This window comes from Trachypithecus francoisi, unplaced genomic scaffold (assembly GCF_009764315.1).
Source record: "Trachypithecus francoisi isolate TF-2019V2 unplaced genomic scaffold, Tfra_2.0 Lachesis_group17, whole genome shotgun sequence".
In the NCBI taxonomy this organism is placed as follows: Eukaryota; Metazoa; Chordata; class Mammalia; order Primates; family Cercopithecidae; genus Trachypithecus; species Trachypithecus francoisi.
Genome location: NW_022681462.1, coordinates 51,481,380 through 51,498,070, shown reverse-complemented (window position 1 = coordinate 51,498,070; position 16,691 = coordinate 51,481,380). Strand labels below are relative to the sequence as shown.

The following is a 16,691-nucleotide window of genomic DNA, read 5'->3' as shown; positions in this document are numbered from 1 at the left end:
TTTAGAAACACTGATGCATTTGCTCGAGGGTAGGTCCTTCGCTGAGTGTTTGGACTTGGCGTCTCTGCTAAGGAAGGATAATTGTGGCCTGTTTTCTGGTATGGGACTAGTTGAACACACATACACTCCCAGGTACTTCATGGAAGAAAAAGGTTCTTCTTTTTCCTAGTAATCATTAACATTGTTGCAGAACTATTAGATACACTTAATTCCCTGTAGAAGCAGTGATCCTGTAGCAGTATAGACAGGAAAACAGGCATTGTTCCATACATTTATCACTGGTAATGAACAAGAGTGCATGCAAGCCACATTTGTTTGACAAGATGTGGGTGCTTATGTTTGTTGTTAAGATAGTTCTGTAAAAGTTTAAGAAGAGGTTGGCAAGTTAGAAAACAAAAATGAACTGAAGTAATAGAAATAGGAATTACAAAGAATTGGGGAACTTAGCTTTTGTGTCTCTCCTTTTGCTATTTGAAGTTATACCATGTTGAGAGGAGGTACTTTGTTCCTAACTATAGCAATAAGGTACCATATATTTTTAGTGCTTTTTTCTCTAGTCAGTGCTTTGTGGTATGATACCGCACATCCTGTGTTGTGAAAAATAAACAGAGCTGTCAAATAAGCTTTGCTCTGTTTCATAGACAGACCAGTAAATGAATGTTTAGAAACCCCCTGTGTTAGAAAAATTAGTATTCTAGAGGAGCTGTTGTATTTAATTCATATCTTACAAAGTAATGATAACAATAAAACCCCATGAAAAAAGAATAAACAGGAAAAAAATCAAATAACCCTTACTTATAATCTGCCCTTTTTGGATTGAGACATTTTAGAGTAAATAGGTTGCTTGTATCTTAAGGAGGTGAGCTGTGTATTTGGCTTCTCTCGCTAAGGACAGAATAAGTAAATGAGTTGTGAGAATGATGCATTGCTGTCTCTTGGACCATATTTGGATGCAACATGTGTTTTTGTTCTTCCACCACCTCTCGTAAGAGACAAGCTTTTGGGCCTCATTCCAGATACAAGGTCATCAAAAAGTGTTATATGCCCAGTAGGTTTGTTTCCTTGGGAAAGAAAGATATTTTATTTGAACACAAGGCTCTTTTGACAGCACAATCATTTTCTGCTTGGGATGGAGGTGGGATTGATCAGCACTTAGCAGTTTGTCACTGTGCAGTGGGAAGGCTAGCCAGTGTTAAAGAGCCAGATTTCAAAGCCCTCTCTTGCCCTTTGCTTTTCCCCTGAGATGTGTCTAGTTCAAATATGCCCACGGGGTCACCCTCTAGACATTTAGCGTGGGAAAGGAACCACCCTGTACACAAATAGCACAAATTATAGCAGAGAAACTGCAGATGGTAATCTGCAGTGCATCTTAAAGGCACAGCTAGAAGTGGTCATGTTGCTCACACGGGGAACCTAACCCACTGGGAATGTGGGGGGTGGGAGGACTTCTTTCTGTGTGTGTGGTAGTATTGGTGCTGTCTTTCTGGGAATGCACGAAGAGTGAAGTTAATGTTCATGAGCTCACAAACACCGTTGGTCCACATGTGCACTTTCTTATCAAAGGTGTGTTCCTGGCTGTTTACTTGTAGTCACAGAAAACTAAAATTCAGGCCTGTCTTTCCTATTCAGGGACTGGCACATCTTCACATTCATCACGTGATTCACCGGGATATCAAGGGCCAGAATGTGTTGCTGACTGAGAATGCAGAGGTGAAACTTGGTATGTAATGGATATGCGGCGTGATCTCGTAATTGCACCTGGCACAAGCCAGTTGCGCTCCCAGTTCTGCTTCCATCTAGCCAAAAGTTCAATCTGTTACCCATGTTTTCTATTTCTGTTCTTAAGAATGTGGGAACCGAGCATATTGCTTAGCCTGGCTCCAGCCTCCCCACTTCCATGTTAGTTCCCCGCCAACCTCCCGCCCCCTGGTTCTCTGTACAGCAGCCAGACTGATCTTCAAATCAGACTATGCCACTTTCCTGCTTAAAGACCCTTAATGGCTTCCTGTTTTACTTTGAATAAAACTGACATTTCTCACCCTTGCCTATAAAAAGCCTTGTAGAATCTGATGCCTGCTACTTTTTCCTCCTCATTTTATGTCCCTCTTTACTTCTGTCTTCATCAGTCACTGTCTTTTTTTCTTTTCTTAAACTTCCTGGGTCTTGCCTTGGGGCCTTTGCATAACTGTTTCCCATTGGGAAGACTTGACTTCAGTTCTGAAGTCACAGTTTTTTTTCTCATGTTTAGGGGGCTTTTCCAACCTCTGATCTGTCTTGGGCCTTGCTCCTTGTTTCTTTCATAGTATTGTTCACAGTTTATGGTTATGTGATTGTTTTTTACTTCTGTTACTGTCTCCTTTGCCAGAATGTAGATTCTGGGAATGCAGCAAGTAGCCTATTACCCAGCACCCAGCGTAGTGACTTCATTGTAGTAGGTGCTCGATAAATTTCTGCATGGATAGGTAATTACAGCCCATGGTGTTTTCCTGGAGTTATTCACAAGGGTTCTTTTATATTTCTTGTTTCCTTTAGCTGGGTCAGAACTCATTCCACTTTCATCTAAGTGTTGTATCAAATTTTTCAATAGCATTTGTATTAATTTTTCTTCTACTAGCACATCACAGCAAAATTCTTTCTGTTTATATGGGTCTGGTGCACCTTGCTTTTAGAAATCGTAGGCACAGCTGTTGTACTGTAAAAGTAACATCTTCATAGTTACTTTCTTGCATAGTGTCTGTGTTTGTTGGTCTTCTATGGAGGAATCTGCCCAATTGGAAACTCCCCTCAGGGCTAAGATAGGAAGCGCTTGAGCAGTTCTCATACCAAATGACTCAGTGAGCTGTGCGTTCCCTGCACTGGTCTCCTGGTACCGGCCTGTGATAGTCCCTGAGTGATCACTTAGTGGTTGGTTACCGTTGCCTTCCAAGTTGCTGTGATGTTCGCTTAGGCTTCCTGTGCTGCCTGGCCCATGTGTCTCTGTCTCTGAAGGAGTACTCAGTGAGTAAGTCCACACCCTGGACAAGCCATTTTCTGAGCGTGTTCTGTGCATAGAAGTTGAATCGATGATCCCTTTAAGTCATCTCAGCACTTTGTAGGCCTTTCTGCATGGGTGCCTCCACCTTTGCAGGTTCCTGCTAGGGTAATGGTAGTGTGTGTGGTGATAGTGTTGGCAGGGACAGATGGCAGGCATTCCGTTAGAGGTCATGGTCTTCCTGCCAGCTCTGCCTCCCATCCTTGAACTTTCCTCTAGACCGCCACCACCATCCAATTGGGTGGGATGCAGAAGTCACTGAAAAATCAACAGAAGTCCCACGTGCTTTAGGATGTGTTGTTTGTGAATATATGATTTAGCTTGCTTTTTTTTTTTTTTAATTCAGTACTGTTTTTTTTTTCAAGAAAACTTTTGTGAATTTCTTATCTTTATGGTTATTAGTGCTGTTTAAGAAGGTAAGTCAAGTGTGTCTTCAGTCAGTTCTCCAGAACCTGGGGCTCTCTGTGACTTGATCTTGTTTGCGGCAGTTCTCTGAAAGCACTGAAGGTTGTGGTTCATTCAAAAGGCCCTCTGCTGGTCACTGTCGGAGAAGCTGGGGAGGCAGCCAGATCCAGGCTTCACAGAAGCTTCCAGACTGGTAGAGGATCTCACAGTCTCGGTGGCTTTACTGTGGAAGGGCACTCCTGACCAGTGGTGCCTGCCTTGAGGGGGATCGCATATTCATGAAGCACTGCTGTTTCAGTTTACTATGAAGACATTTCCTCCTTGTGTTTTTTCACAAGTATATCTGGTTTGTAATTGTGTTTCACTTTATCTTCCTTTCTCTTCCTCCCACAGTTGACTTTGGTGTGAGTGCTCAGCTGGACAGGACAGTGGGGCGGAGAAATACGTTCATAGGCACTCCCTACTGGATGGCTCCTGAGGTCATCGCCTGTGATGAGAACCCAGATGCCACCTATGATTACAGAGTAAGAGGCACCTGCTCCGTAGGCCTTTGCAGGGCCACTGGCATGCCTAAGGGATGGGGGCTTTGCTTATAAATTGCACACCCCTTGTCTGCCTGCTTTTTCAGGGAGGAAGACCTTCAGTGAGGAAAATTGCAGGTGCAAATTTTTCAAGACAGTATTCAGATGCTGTCTTTTTTGTCCATTTGTATCACGTGACTGTGTTCTCATTAAGGAATACACTGGTTTCAAAGCAGTCTGGAGCACTTTGTTGTGCCTAGAACTTTTTGTTCCTATTTACTATCCTTCTTTTTTTTTTTTTTTAACTGGAAGAATATATTAGAATCGAATATTTATTTTTTTTAAAATATTGCCACTGTATAGTAATAGCTTCATTTGAGTGAAATTTTATATTATTCTTGTTAAACTGCTGTACAGCTTTGATTTGGTATACAAATTTATTTAAATTATTAGAGTGACCTCTAGGGACTTGAATCAATAATACACTTAAAAAAAAATCTAGATGTAAATCCATACTTGATATCAGACTCAGGTTACTATGTTTACAAAAGCTGTTTTTAAAAATCCATGCCTTAATTAGATGAGCCAGACTGGTTAATATACCTGTTAATGATATGCAAAATGGAATTCATGTCTTAACAGTCTCCCATGTATTTTAGTATTTATTACAAATATCCAATTAATGAGACTTAATTTAAGACTAGTGCAGAGTAAGTTTTATTTTTTATATACTGAAGTATCTTAAAATAGATAACAGACTTTGTGACTTTCCACTCTTTACTATGTCTCTAAAATTTGAAAATGTTTTCCAGCATTCCCCAGATAATTATTATACCTAAGTAAATACAAATAGTTAATACAAAGTTGGTAATTAGACCTGGCTGGTATGCAGAACAAGACAGTGTATTTGGTTATTTAATCTCTTTTAATCTAGAACCCCCAACCGCCACCTGGTTTTTTTGTTTTTGTTTTTGTGTTGCCATAAAGCTGACTTTCTGAAGCGCCTGGGCCTATTGTCTAATGTTCTACCCTTGAGATTTGTCTCACTGCTTCTTTATGTCATTTAGTTTGCTTCCTGTAAACTAGAAAGGCTTGATTTGCATCAAGGAAAACTTTCTTAGCAGAATCACCACTGGGGAGGTGGAGGTGGAGGTGGAGGTGCTTCCTGTTGCCTCGCAGCAGGGACGTGCAGAACTGTTCATCCCCCGCTCGTGTTGCCAGGAGTGGCCACTGGATTAGGGTCATGAGCCCCTTGGTGTACCCTGATAGTATAGAAAGCTTAATGAAAATAAGGGAGGAATGATAGGTCTCTCCTTTTTGTTGTATTCAGATATATGTGTCTGAACTTTGTAATATAAGTATAGATTATTTAGAAAACCTTTAAACTGAGCAAGTTTAATTCCTTGGTTAGGATAGCATATAAACAAATATATAGTAATGATAATAACTATCCTTATCTACTTTTCAAAAATTCTTTTTTTTGGATTTTAAGAAATACCGTCTGAGATATTTGCACCTGCAGTTTTCCTCACTGAAAGTCTTCCTCCCTGAAAAGGCTTCAGTACATCAAACAGTGTTTAGTGAGTACCCTCCATTACAAAAGTAAATAAAACTGGCAAAAATGCCTGCCTTCATGGAACTTATATTTGAGTAGAAAGTGAAGTTTAATTCAAATTTTAAATTTAGTATTTCAGGGCAATCAGAAAAAAAAAAAAGATTCCATGTACAGAAAACCAGCTGACTTGTTTGGTTTGCAAGTAGGGTGGGGATGCTTAGTGGCATGATTTGAATTAGTGAGCCCCGTTAGGTTTTATGAATTCAGTGGTGAGCACTTTGTAAAGAATGGTTTCTGGCCTTTAAACTTTAAAATCTTAATTAAGTTTGAGTTACTAACAATAAACATCAGTCTGGGCCAGAAGTCTAAAGTATTGAATGCTTATGAAGAAATGAAGAAACGTATTGAACAGTAGACCATTCACTGAACAGTTAGAGAGAGGTTTTTAAGTGGACCAGCTCTAGTTCATTCATAGATGTGAGTGGTTTTAATTAAATCAATTTTCTCCTTCCTTCCTCCCTCCCTCCTTCCATAAGTTCTACAAACGTGTTTATACTTTTATTTTCTGGCAAACTTCATTTTGGTTTATATAGCAAAGTTGTGTGAATAGCCAGACATGTAAGTTAGTGGCTTTGTAGCTACTCCAGTATCCGTAATATACTGTTTTATTTTTGCAGAGTGATCTTTGGTCTTGTGGCATTACAGCCATCGAGATGGCAGAAGGTGCTCCCCGTAAGTAACTTTCTTTTCTTTTTAGCTCACTTGTTAACGTGTAACTTAAACCTCTCCCAAGACTTCAAAAAGAACAGCTCAGCTCCATGGATAAAGGCATTTCTGGTAGACTGTTTAGATGAAGGCATCATCAATATAGTCAAGTTTTAGATATACAAGGAATTCTTGGCAACCACTATTACTATTCCTTTTAAATATCTCCAGGAGGCCTATAGGCTACATTTTATTTTATTTAAGTTGTACTCAAATGTTGTGACCTGAAGTAGTGCTGAGATCAGATAATAAGTAGTAAGTTTTCTCTTTACATTTTAAATTGAATAATTCAGTGAAACTAGTCCTAACACATGAAATTTTAGTATTAAGTTTTGACTTTACAAATGGAGGCAAAACTTTATTAATAGAATAATTTTTTGTGTGTGTTAACTGAAATTTTGTGAGTGTTTGCTTCTCCATTGGATTAAATTAATGAGAACTTCATATAATTCATTTTTGATCACGGATGAGGTAGAACTGCAGAGAACAAAGGAAAAAAAAACTGCATTTTCTGCTGTCCCCATTAAAAAAGGTCTACACAAAGAATGTATAACTGTCTGGCATGGCATGTAGTTGCTGCTGAATAAATATTTGTTGAATGAATGAAAATAATTATTGACAGCTAAAAATTAGTTTTCAGTGTAGAAATAGAGATCTGCCTCAAACACCATACATCCCCCCTGTGCTTCCCTCTAAGAAAGTAAGGCAGGGAAGTACCACCTCATCCTTTGTCTCAGTTTTTGTTCACAAGGGGAATAGTATTGTCTGCCCCTCCTCATTGCGCAGATGCCTTGTAAGGGTCTTTTGAAGGTAAAGAAACACATGAAAATGCACGTTGCCTATGGTGACATAGTAATGCCTACGTGTGTGCCTAACTCACCTTTATTGGGTGAGTGATAGGAGTACAAAAACAGTAATTGCACAGAATTAAATCCATTTCATGCTCAATTTTTGCTCTTTCTAGTATTTTTAGCTATAACAACAAACAGCATTTCTGGAGGGCCTAACTGTGCTCATTCTGTTCCAGGCATTGTGTGAAGGCCTTTGCAAGCCATATCTTACTTAATCTCCACAACAACCCAATGAAAATGCAATCATTTTCATTGTAATCTTACAGATAGTTTAACAACTTAAATATTAGTTCCTATAAGACTTAGATTTATGAAAACTTTCCAATGTCTGTTTGAAAATGTATATTCTTCTTGTTGCTCTCATCCTCCCACTGTGCTATTTTTAAATGGGAAATGCAAGGTATGCCCTGGAGTTCATAACTAGGTGTCTAGACTGCTCGGTTTGAAGCCTATCAGTCAGACGATGGGCCAGAGCATTTCATGTTGTTTATGACTGAGCCCTAGAAATCAAGAATGAGTAAAATAAGTGCCATACTGACACGACCATCTCCTCTCCTCAGCTCTCTGTGACATGCATCCAATGAGAGCACTGTTTCTCATTCCCAGAAACCCTCCTCCCCGGCTGAAGTCAAAAAAATGGTAAGCTATATGTGGTTTTTTGTTGTTCTTTTCCTTTTTTTTTTGTTTCTTTTTAGTTATACTTTGCTTTGAGTTAAAATTCTGGCCCTTCTAATTCTGGGGAACACAAGAACTGCTTCTCCAAAACACCAATTAAAAGGTGCGTTGATTTTTTTTTAAATGAGATTTTTCTTGATAAATTCTCTCTGAATTACAAAACGGTGACAAATGACCAAATGAAACACTATAACATGTCTAAAGACAAATGTTCTATTTTAATATTTAGGCATTCTTTTAAGTGTAATATACTTCTAAACATCTTTCCGTTAAAGAAAGTGACTGGGCCCGGTGGCTCACACCTATAATCCCAGCACTTTGGGAGGCCAAGGTGGGCGGATCACCTGAGGTCAGCAGTTCGAGACCAGCCTGACCAACATGGAGAAACCCTGTCTCTACTGAAAAAAAAATACAAAATTAGCCGGGCGTGGTGACGATGCCTGTAATCCCAGCTACTCAGGAAGCTGAGGCAGGAGAATCGCTTGAACCCAGGAGGCAGAGGTTGTGGTGAGCCAAGATCACGCCATTGCACTCCAGCCTGAGCAACAAGAGCAAAACTCTGTCTCAAAAAAAAAAAAAAAAAAAAAAAAAAAAGCTGTGTTGACTTGCAGTTCCTCAGATGTCGTAGGATTTTAAAATTAATGGAGGCTTTTACTGTAATTATTTTTTTTTAACTGAAGTTAGACATACCAGCTTTCATTGCAGAATAGCATATTAACAGAATGGTTTCATCTTCTTGGGCTGTCACTTTTCCTTCTCCTTGTAACTCTGATACATTTGTCAGACAGAGTACTGATACCCACAGAGAGAGAGAGGAGGATGACTTTCCCTGAGAGAAGCTGTTAGGATTGCAGCATTGTGGGAACATACTGTTGGGTTAGTTGTAAAATCTTGAAGAGAGAGAGCAGTGTTTTGGGTTCTGCTGAGAATTTTGCCCCCTCTTTCCCTCCTGAATTTCTTTCTCGGTCCTTTCCTATTTGTTCTCGTCTGTACTCTGGCTCTTCATGCATGGCCTTCCCTCCTTTTTGTGTTCCTCTTTCTGTTTTTCTGGACTCATTGATTCCTACCTGCTATATGCCTTTTTTTTTTTTTTTTTTTAACAGTTCTTACTAGTTTTCCAATTGATGCTGCCTCCTCTTAGGTTCTTGACTCTCATTCTGAAATATGCAGAACATCTCAGTTAAGCTTCCATTCTGAATTTGGCCTTTTAGCTGTTCCTGTTTATGCTTTTTTTCTTGTTTGCTCACCTTCTGGTGATTTGCACTCCTCTTTTCCCCTATGTTGTTGCACGCCAACACCCATCTTCATACCAGTTTTCTTCATGCTTCTCCCTGTATCTCACTGTCCTTGCCCCCAACGCATTTCACCATTCTTTCCCCTCTGTCTTCTGCTGGCAGGATTTTTCTCATTTTTTATACAGTCTTTAACCACATTTGGCTCCATGTGGCTGTCTGATTCCATTTACCTGTGTTTAGAATGGTTTTTATTGCCACGGAGTTATAAGGAGTTTAGCTCCAGTCAGTCTTCTGTATTAAGACATAATAACTCTGGACATCCTCAGGTGGCCATGCCTAGGGAAACCCAGTGTGTATAGCTGATATCACCAAGGAATCAGCTATGGAGCTGGAGTAACTCTTTACCGAGTTCATGCTTTGATTAAGTAGTACTCATTCTCCCCTTTACTTTATCTCTCTCAGATTTTGTTGACAGAAGTCTGTACTGGAAGGATTGCTAAGTTAATACTGTCTTCAGGGTACCTCACACTCCGATTATTCTGTCCATTAGCTACAGTTTTGTATTAACCACTGTGTGTCCAACATACAGTGATAACAAAGATACAGTGGTAGACAGCAATAAATGCTTCCTGTGTTCTTTTCTTACACCAAACTTTCTTTAAACTGGATTAGATGACACATTTCATCCATTTATATCCCTGTTCTCATGTTACCCAAGTATTCTAAAAGGATGAGATAATTACAGACGTAAAGGCCTTCTTCTTGTGATTGCTGTCCACTGTCCACCCGATGTAAATTCTGTTTTTTGGAGAAACGGCTTTCAAAAGATGATCAGTGTCCTTCTGCCAGCAGAACTTGATTCTTGATTTTAGGAAATATTTTGTAGTTCATTGATTCCCAGATGTTAGTCTGTGGACACAATGTTTAGGAATTCTTTTGTAATCTTTTAACTGATGACTCTAACCTCAGAGTTTTTGGTCTGGGGAGTGACTCAGGTATTTGTATCTTCAATAAACTCCCCAAAGTGATCCTTGTGGACATTGGGTCTTAGAATTCTGTGTTAAAGCATTTCACTATCCTCTGTGTAATCTTCCATGTTCCTCATTAAACGTAGAATAAAGTAACAACGACTTTGAATGACTTTAAGGGCTTTTCTTTGAGCTGACCCTAACCTACTTTTCCATTCTTACTCACTTTTCATACTAGCCTCAGAAAATAACTCATTATTCTCTGACACTTCCCTACTTTAGTTCATATCATTCCTTCACTCTGGAATGTCGTCTTCTCTGTCCTACCTTATGAATATCAAGTATCCTACTTTTTCTTCTTGTCCAATCCACTGTAACAGGTTTTTTCTTCCTCTGTAAGTTTGATATATGTCTGCTGTTGTATCTACCTAAATTTCTCCACTTTATTTCTTATGTGTATGTGTTATAGAGCCTAACATAAACAAATGCAAATAGTTGATACATAAATATTTGTTGAATTGAAAAAAAGTTAAGTTTTAATGGAAATACGAGACAATAGAAGTGATTCTTAAAAGCAGTGAAGTAGAAAGAGTGAACTAATTTTCTGACTCACATTTTTAAAGACTGAAGAATACCTCATTCATTCAACAAAAATTTATTCCATACCTATTGTGGTGTGCATCCCTAGTGTTGAGCATTGCCTATAGGTTGAGATGTAGGAACCAGTTTTTGACCTGTACCATTTCAACCTTTCAGCGGGACAGAAACATAAAGCATGCAGTCTGTTAAAAGCAGATAACCCCAGAAGAAAGGTTCCTAACTTGGGGTCACATAGGGCGGAATGTTCCCAGGAAGATTTACCAGAAGTGGTGATTCTTGAAATGAGTCTCAAAAAATAGGATAGGTGATTGGTAAGAGTGTCTTGACCAAGGCTAGGGCTGTGGTCCTCATGAGCTGGTTATGGAGAAACAGGCAGAATTAAACGTGGCTAGTATGGCAAATGTAGGTGACAGATTCATCTCTTCCCCTAAAAAGGACAGATTCATCTCTTCCTCCAAAAAAAACTCCAACAACTGTAATTTCCACCTTTGTAGATTAAACAGAGGGAACTGACAAATCAACCGGTTTGGAACTCTGGTTGCAATATCGAATTAACAGGTTCAAGAGCCCCAGCATTTGGTCATGGACTCTGCTCCTTTTCTTATCTCATTGTCTGTCCTTGTCTTCTAGGTACCGGACATCTGTCCTGTCTGCCTTCATTTTATCAAAGACCTCCCGCTACTCCCTTCCCTCCACCACTCCTGTAATTAAGTGATTAATGGGCAATATTAGATTTAAGCCCAGTTCATTTAAATCTGACTTCCTTCTTAGTTCCCTATTTGTGTTGTGTTGTTAGCGATAGGATGCACCACTTAAACTGTGCTAAATTAATGGCTCCTGATCCTCAACAGTCCTGAGTTCCTATTTATGTTTCATACATTATTCCTATGCATTTGCAGAATGTTCACAGTGAATTCTGAAGCTCTTCTTTATGTTGAGGCTTGTAAGTTACTGATATTTTGGATCTTTACTCTTTGTGGTGGAAATTTGATGATCTTTTTCACTTCTTACAGGTCGAAGAAATTTTTTAGTTTTATAGAAGGGTGCCTGGTGAAGAATTACATGCAGCGGCCCTCTACAGAGCAGCTTTTGAAACATCCTTTTATAAGGGATCAGCCAAATGAAAGGCAAGTTAGAATCCAGCTTAAGGATCATATAGATCGTACCAGGAAGAAGAGAGGCGAGAAAGGTACTAAGCCTGTTTTTGTTTTCATCCTTTAAAATGTTTATGTTTAGGTTCTTGCCAACTAGAGTAGGTCCCTCCCTTCCCAGCTGTGAGAGTGCTCACTTGGCCAGTGCTTGCATGGTTTCTCTCTGCTTACAGTTCAGTGCTTAGGCCTGGGGTCCAGCCTGGCTCCAGGTGGCGTTGGCTGGAGCTTTGTGGTGTGTCTCCAAGCTTACAGCGAATAAATAGGCATGACGATGGGATGCCCTTCTTGTTCCCGAGGGTGACGTCATTGTTGCTGCCCATTTTACTTCATCATGGATGTGTTCATGGCATATTTCACTGGGGTTTGTTGAGCATCTGCTGTGAGCATCTCCCATCAGTGTGTTTCTGTATAATTCTCCTGCCCAAGAACCCCCGCTCAGGGCTTTTTTTTTACTGCTCTACTCTATTACAAGTGGTGTGGCAGCATGGGCCACATGCATAGTCAGACGACTTTGCTTTAAACAGCATGCACAGCACAAGCATGCTCTTGTGCTAAATACTGAAGGTTCTTTTCTGTTCCCAGTATCTTTGTTTTATGTCTTTGCACATACTTTGCCGACCTTCCTGGAATGCTCTCCGTTTTCCTTCTGTCCAGCAAGGTGCAGTTCAAACATCATCACCATCTTTACTAAACCATCTTCTCTGAGGCTGCTGGCTCAGGTTGATCTTTCTGTTTTGTGGGTCCTATAATAACATTATAGAACAACACTTGGATAACTGGTATCCTATTATTTTTTGGTTCAAATTTCAAGGTCAGAGAAGAAACTAAGAAGAGCAGGTTCAAGGCAGTAAAAGAATTGGTCAAAGTCTGGAGGCCTTTCTGCCTGTACTGGTATTCATAGTTAAGTTATCATTGATGTTCAGAATAACCTTTTTCTTTCTGATATACTTAGTTATAAAAGTAATTAGGCTTTGTTTATTAAGCTGTGCAATTGTAACACAGTTAACTAAAACCTGAAAACAAGACTTTTTTCCCCTTAACTCTCAATTGACATGGAAGCACTGTTTAGGAAAAAATTATTTGCATATTGGATCATTTTCCTGTAACTTTACTTAGTAATAATAGCTAACATTCATGGAACATTTGTCAGATACCTTGGATCATCTCATGTTTTCCTCATCACCCACGTTTTGCAGATGGAAACAGCAGAACACCTTCCCTTCCTTTCAGTCTTCAAGTTGCAGTGACCGCTTTATCTTCTCTTTGGGTTTACCTTCCAGATACCATCAGCCTCTTGTCAATAATTAGTAATTTGTAGTATAAAATTATAAACATAGCAGAGTACCTATTTTAAGGATTCTGAAGATTATTTAAGCTGGAATTTCCCTTTGAAGCTAGCAGAGTCTATTAAAATTAAATAGCATTGATGGTTTAGCGTACAGAAGAGCTTATGTTATATGTGCAGACTGACAAATTTGTACGGAACCATATTTTAATTGCTCAGGCACTTTAAAACCAGGAAACTGATTTTCATCTTTTTTTTTTGTGGGGGGACAGAGTCTTGCTCTGTCACCCAGGCTGGACTACAGTGGTGTGGTCTTGGCTCACTGCAACCTCCGCCTCCCGATTTCAAGTGATTCTCCTGCCTCAGCCTCCTGAGTAGCTGGGATTACAGGCGTGCACCACCACACCCAGTTGATTTTTGTATTTTTAGTAGAGACAGGCTTTCACCATGTTGGTCAGGCTGGTCGCGAACCCCTGACCTCGTGATCTGCCCGCCTCGGCCTCACAAAGTGCTGGGATTACAGGTGAGAGCCACCGCACCCAGCCTGATTTTCCTCTTATATATCTTTGAAAAAAATAGAGGTGTGTGTGTCTAGTCTTTGCTTTTAAATCTCTTCAGCCTGTCTGGGTTTTTTTATTGATTTCTGGAGTGAAACTGCTCACTGGAAGTTGGATATTGACATTAAGTGAAGGGACCGGTAAAATGGCCTTTTGGGAGAACTGTATGAAACCTGTAGAACTGAAAGTGAGTTATTGATGTTGAAACTTCTGTTTGTTTGAAGTCTGGCCTAAGTAGAGCAAATTTTAGTCTCGTTCTTTTGCTATATGGTTTAATTAGTTTTCCCTGATTTTGCCTGGTTTGTTTGTGGGTACATTTGGCTTGTTTTTCCTGTACCTAGTTAATGTTTCACTCTGTGTCCATCCTACAGGCTTTTTTCTCTCTGCTGCACTCTCCGTGGATCCCTAATTGCAGAAAATCACCAAATAAATTATCTTGGTTGCCTTAGTTTCAGCAGTCACATATCTTTTTGAATTTTGCCATCAAAGTGGATTTTGGTGAATTTGCTAGTGTCCTTGGGTTGTTTTCTCATGTGTCAGGGGCGCTGGACCCCCTCTCGTGGTCCTGCACCTCCTCAGCAGTGCATCCCCATACAAGATTGGCTCGAATGCTGTGGAATCAGCTTTTCTATAGGGAGTAACGCTGACTAGGGAATAGATGCTGTCACTGTGGGAATGTGGTGTCTTGTCCCTCCTCCCCAAATCCTCTATACAAGTTACTCTTTTCACCGGGAATTTGTTTATTTTCTGCCATGATGCTCTTGTCCTTTTCTTTGTAGATGAAACTGAGTATGAGTACAGTGGGAGTGAGGAAGAAGAAGAGGAAGTGCCTGAACAGGAAGGAGAGCCAAGGTAACCACGAAACCACTGTTCAGTATCCTGCTTTATGAAGGGATTAAGTTTTATGTTGTGCCAGGATTTCAGAAGACTCCTGTGTGGTGCAACGAATCTTAAATTCTTTGCTAGTGCCAGTTAGACAGCATCTTACTATCTTCCATTCTTCTCTATTCTTGACAGATTCCTGTAAACATTTTTCTTCCCTGGATCCTCTTACCCAGTGATTCTTTACCAAGGGTTGTATTGTGTCCTCTCCCCAAGTCATTGATAAATGTGTGGGCCTGGGCAGGGGAGAGTGCCCCAGCATTTATTGTTCCAGAAGCCATGGACGGTGAAGGTGCCGTTGAACACCATTTCTTGTGGTATATAGAACATGGCTACACACAAAGAATCGTCCCACTCATGGACCAGCAGGACTGTGTGTGTCCTGATTTATTTTACAGTCTGTGTTTTAGTTTATCTATGGCTCCCCAAGGTTCAGTAAAGCAGAAGGTTAAGGAGTCAGATTGGTTGCATGAACCTCGTAATAACTGATGAATCAGAGAATAGAGGATTTTTGGATTGTAAGATGGGTGTGCCTGGCATTTGTCCATGCTGCAGGATGTGGCTGATGAAGTGAACAAAGGGAGGGTGGAAGGGCATCTCGAGAGACCTGTGGGGAGCCATGTGCCAGAGAATGGGACTTGGAAGAGAGAGAAGAGAATTTATTGAAGCTACTCCATCATCTCTTTTTCTTCTTGTGTAGGAGAGATTTTAATCCATTTTAGACAAATAATTTCAGAGGAATTTGAACTGATTTCATGAGCAATGTAATTGTTTTTGAATAGGAGGAGGACCATATGATGAAAAAGGCAATTTAAGGAGATACGTTTGCCGTGCTGCTCTGGATGCCATGGCAGCGGAGCAGTAACTCGGTGGGGAGGTCAGCTAGGAAGGGTGTTTAATTGATCTTCGCAGTGGCTAATTCATAGGACCCGCTTGGGCTCAGCTGCTGACCTGGAAATGAGAAAGTGGGAGGGAATTATGACAGGGCTTGGTGGTTGACCAAAGACAAAGGAATGGTGTAAACACTGAAGAGTGGTCTGATGGTTCTGTTTACTGAAGGAAAAAAAAAGGTAGTTAAAGGACTAGTGAAATCAAAGAAGGTGATTTCAACCTTTCCTTTTACTGAGTTTGAATCGTTATGAGAATCCTAAGTAGAAATGTCTTGTCAAGCAAACATCTAGGACAGCATTTTAAGACATTTACTAAATAAATAAAAGAAGATATCGGACTATTGAATTGTAGATATGGTCATTTCTGTGAATGTATTAGTTGCCTCCCTCAAGTCAGAGGAACTCAGAGAATGAATGTAGAAATGGAATAGGATGCTGGTGCTGCTGTCTCACTTAGAGGACAGTGTGATCTGTGCACACCCCTGAAAGCCCTACTTTCTCCAACAGTTCCATTGTGAACGTGCCTGGTGAGTCAACTCTTCGTCGAGATTTCCTGAGACTGCAGCAGGAGAACAAGGAACGTTCTGAGGCTCTTCGGAGACAACAGTTACTACAGGAGCAACAGCTCCGGGAGCAGGAAGAATATAAAAGGCAACTGCTGGCGGAGAGACAGAAGCGGATTGAGCAGCAGAAAGAACAGAGGCGACGGCTAGAAGAGGTAGCAAAAGGAAAATGTCCAAGTTGGTTGGTCTTTTCTCTTTCTGCATGTACACTGGTAGTTAGCCACTCAAAGGAATATCCTCCGTAGGTTCCTGGGGTAATACTTATCCCCTGGCACAGCTGTTTACATAACTTGTGAAAGAAAGCTTACACTTTGGACTGGCAGGCCTTCACATTCCTTGAGGCCTTAGAAATGTTTTCCTTCCTTGTGAAAACTTGGATCTGCCTCACAGTTACTCATCAACATACTGTGTTAGATGCCGAGCAAGTGTCCCAAAGATGGCATCAGGCCAGTTTTGTGACGTCTTTGCATTATGGTTTAAGTTGACTTGCTCAGGATTGACCTGATTGCTTTTCCACTCTCAGCTTCTGAGTCCCAGTTTGTATGTGCATATTTTTCTGAAACTTCAGACTTTTTCACATGAAAAATTATTTTTTTCTCTAAATACCTTAACTTTAGGTATACTCAAGAGTAGGGGATGCAGATGAGGACAAATAGCTAATGCATGCAGGGCTTAATACCTAGGTGATGGGTTGACAGGTGCAGCAAACCACCATGGCACATGTTTACCTATGTAACAAACCACGTTCTGCAGTGTA

General features: G+C 40.3%; 1 protein-coding gene across 37 annotated transcripts in view; it reads left to right on the top strand.

Annotated features, from left to right (window-relative positions):
* The window catches only part of MAP4K4 (mitogen-activated protein kinase kinase kinase kinase 4), a 191,606-nt gene that overhangs the window by 125,565 nt on the left and 49,350 nt on the right, over positions 1–16,691 (top strand). For all 37 annotated transcript variants that reach the window (XM_033175676.1, XM_033175668.1, XM_033175667.1 and 34 more), the window contains exons 6-12: positions 1,630–1,720; positions 3,830–3,960; positions 6,190–6,244; positions 7,689–7,767; positions 11,620–11,795; positions 14,379–14,451; positions 15,879–16,089. In XM_033175676.1, the coding sequence (XP_033031567.1) occupies positions 1,630–1,720; positions 3,830–3,960; positions 6,190–6,244; positions 7,689–7,767; positions 11,620–11,795; positions 14,379–14,451; positions 15,879–16,089 (816 nt within the window). The remainder of the gene's footprint in view (positions 1–1,629; positions 1,721–3,829; positions 3,961–6,189; positions 6,245–7,688; positions 7,768–11,619; positions 11,796–14,378; positions 14,452–15,878; positions 16,090–16,691) is intronic.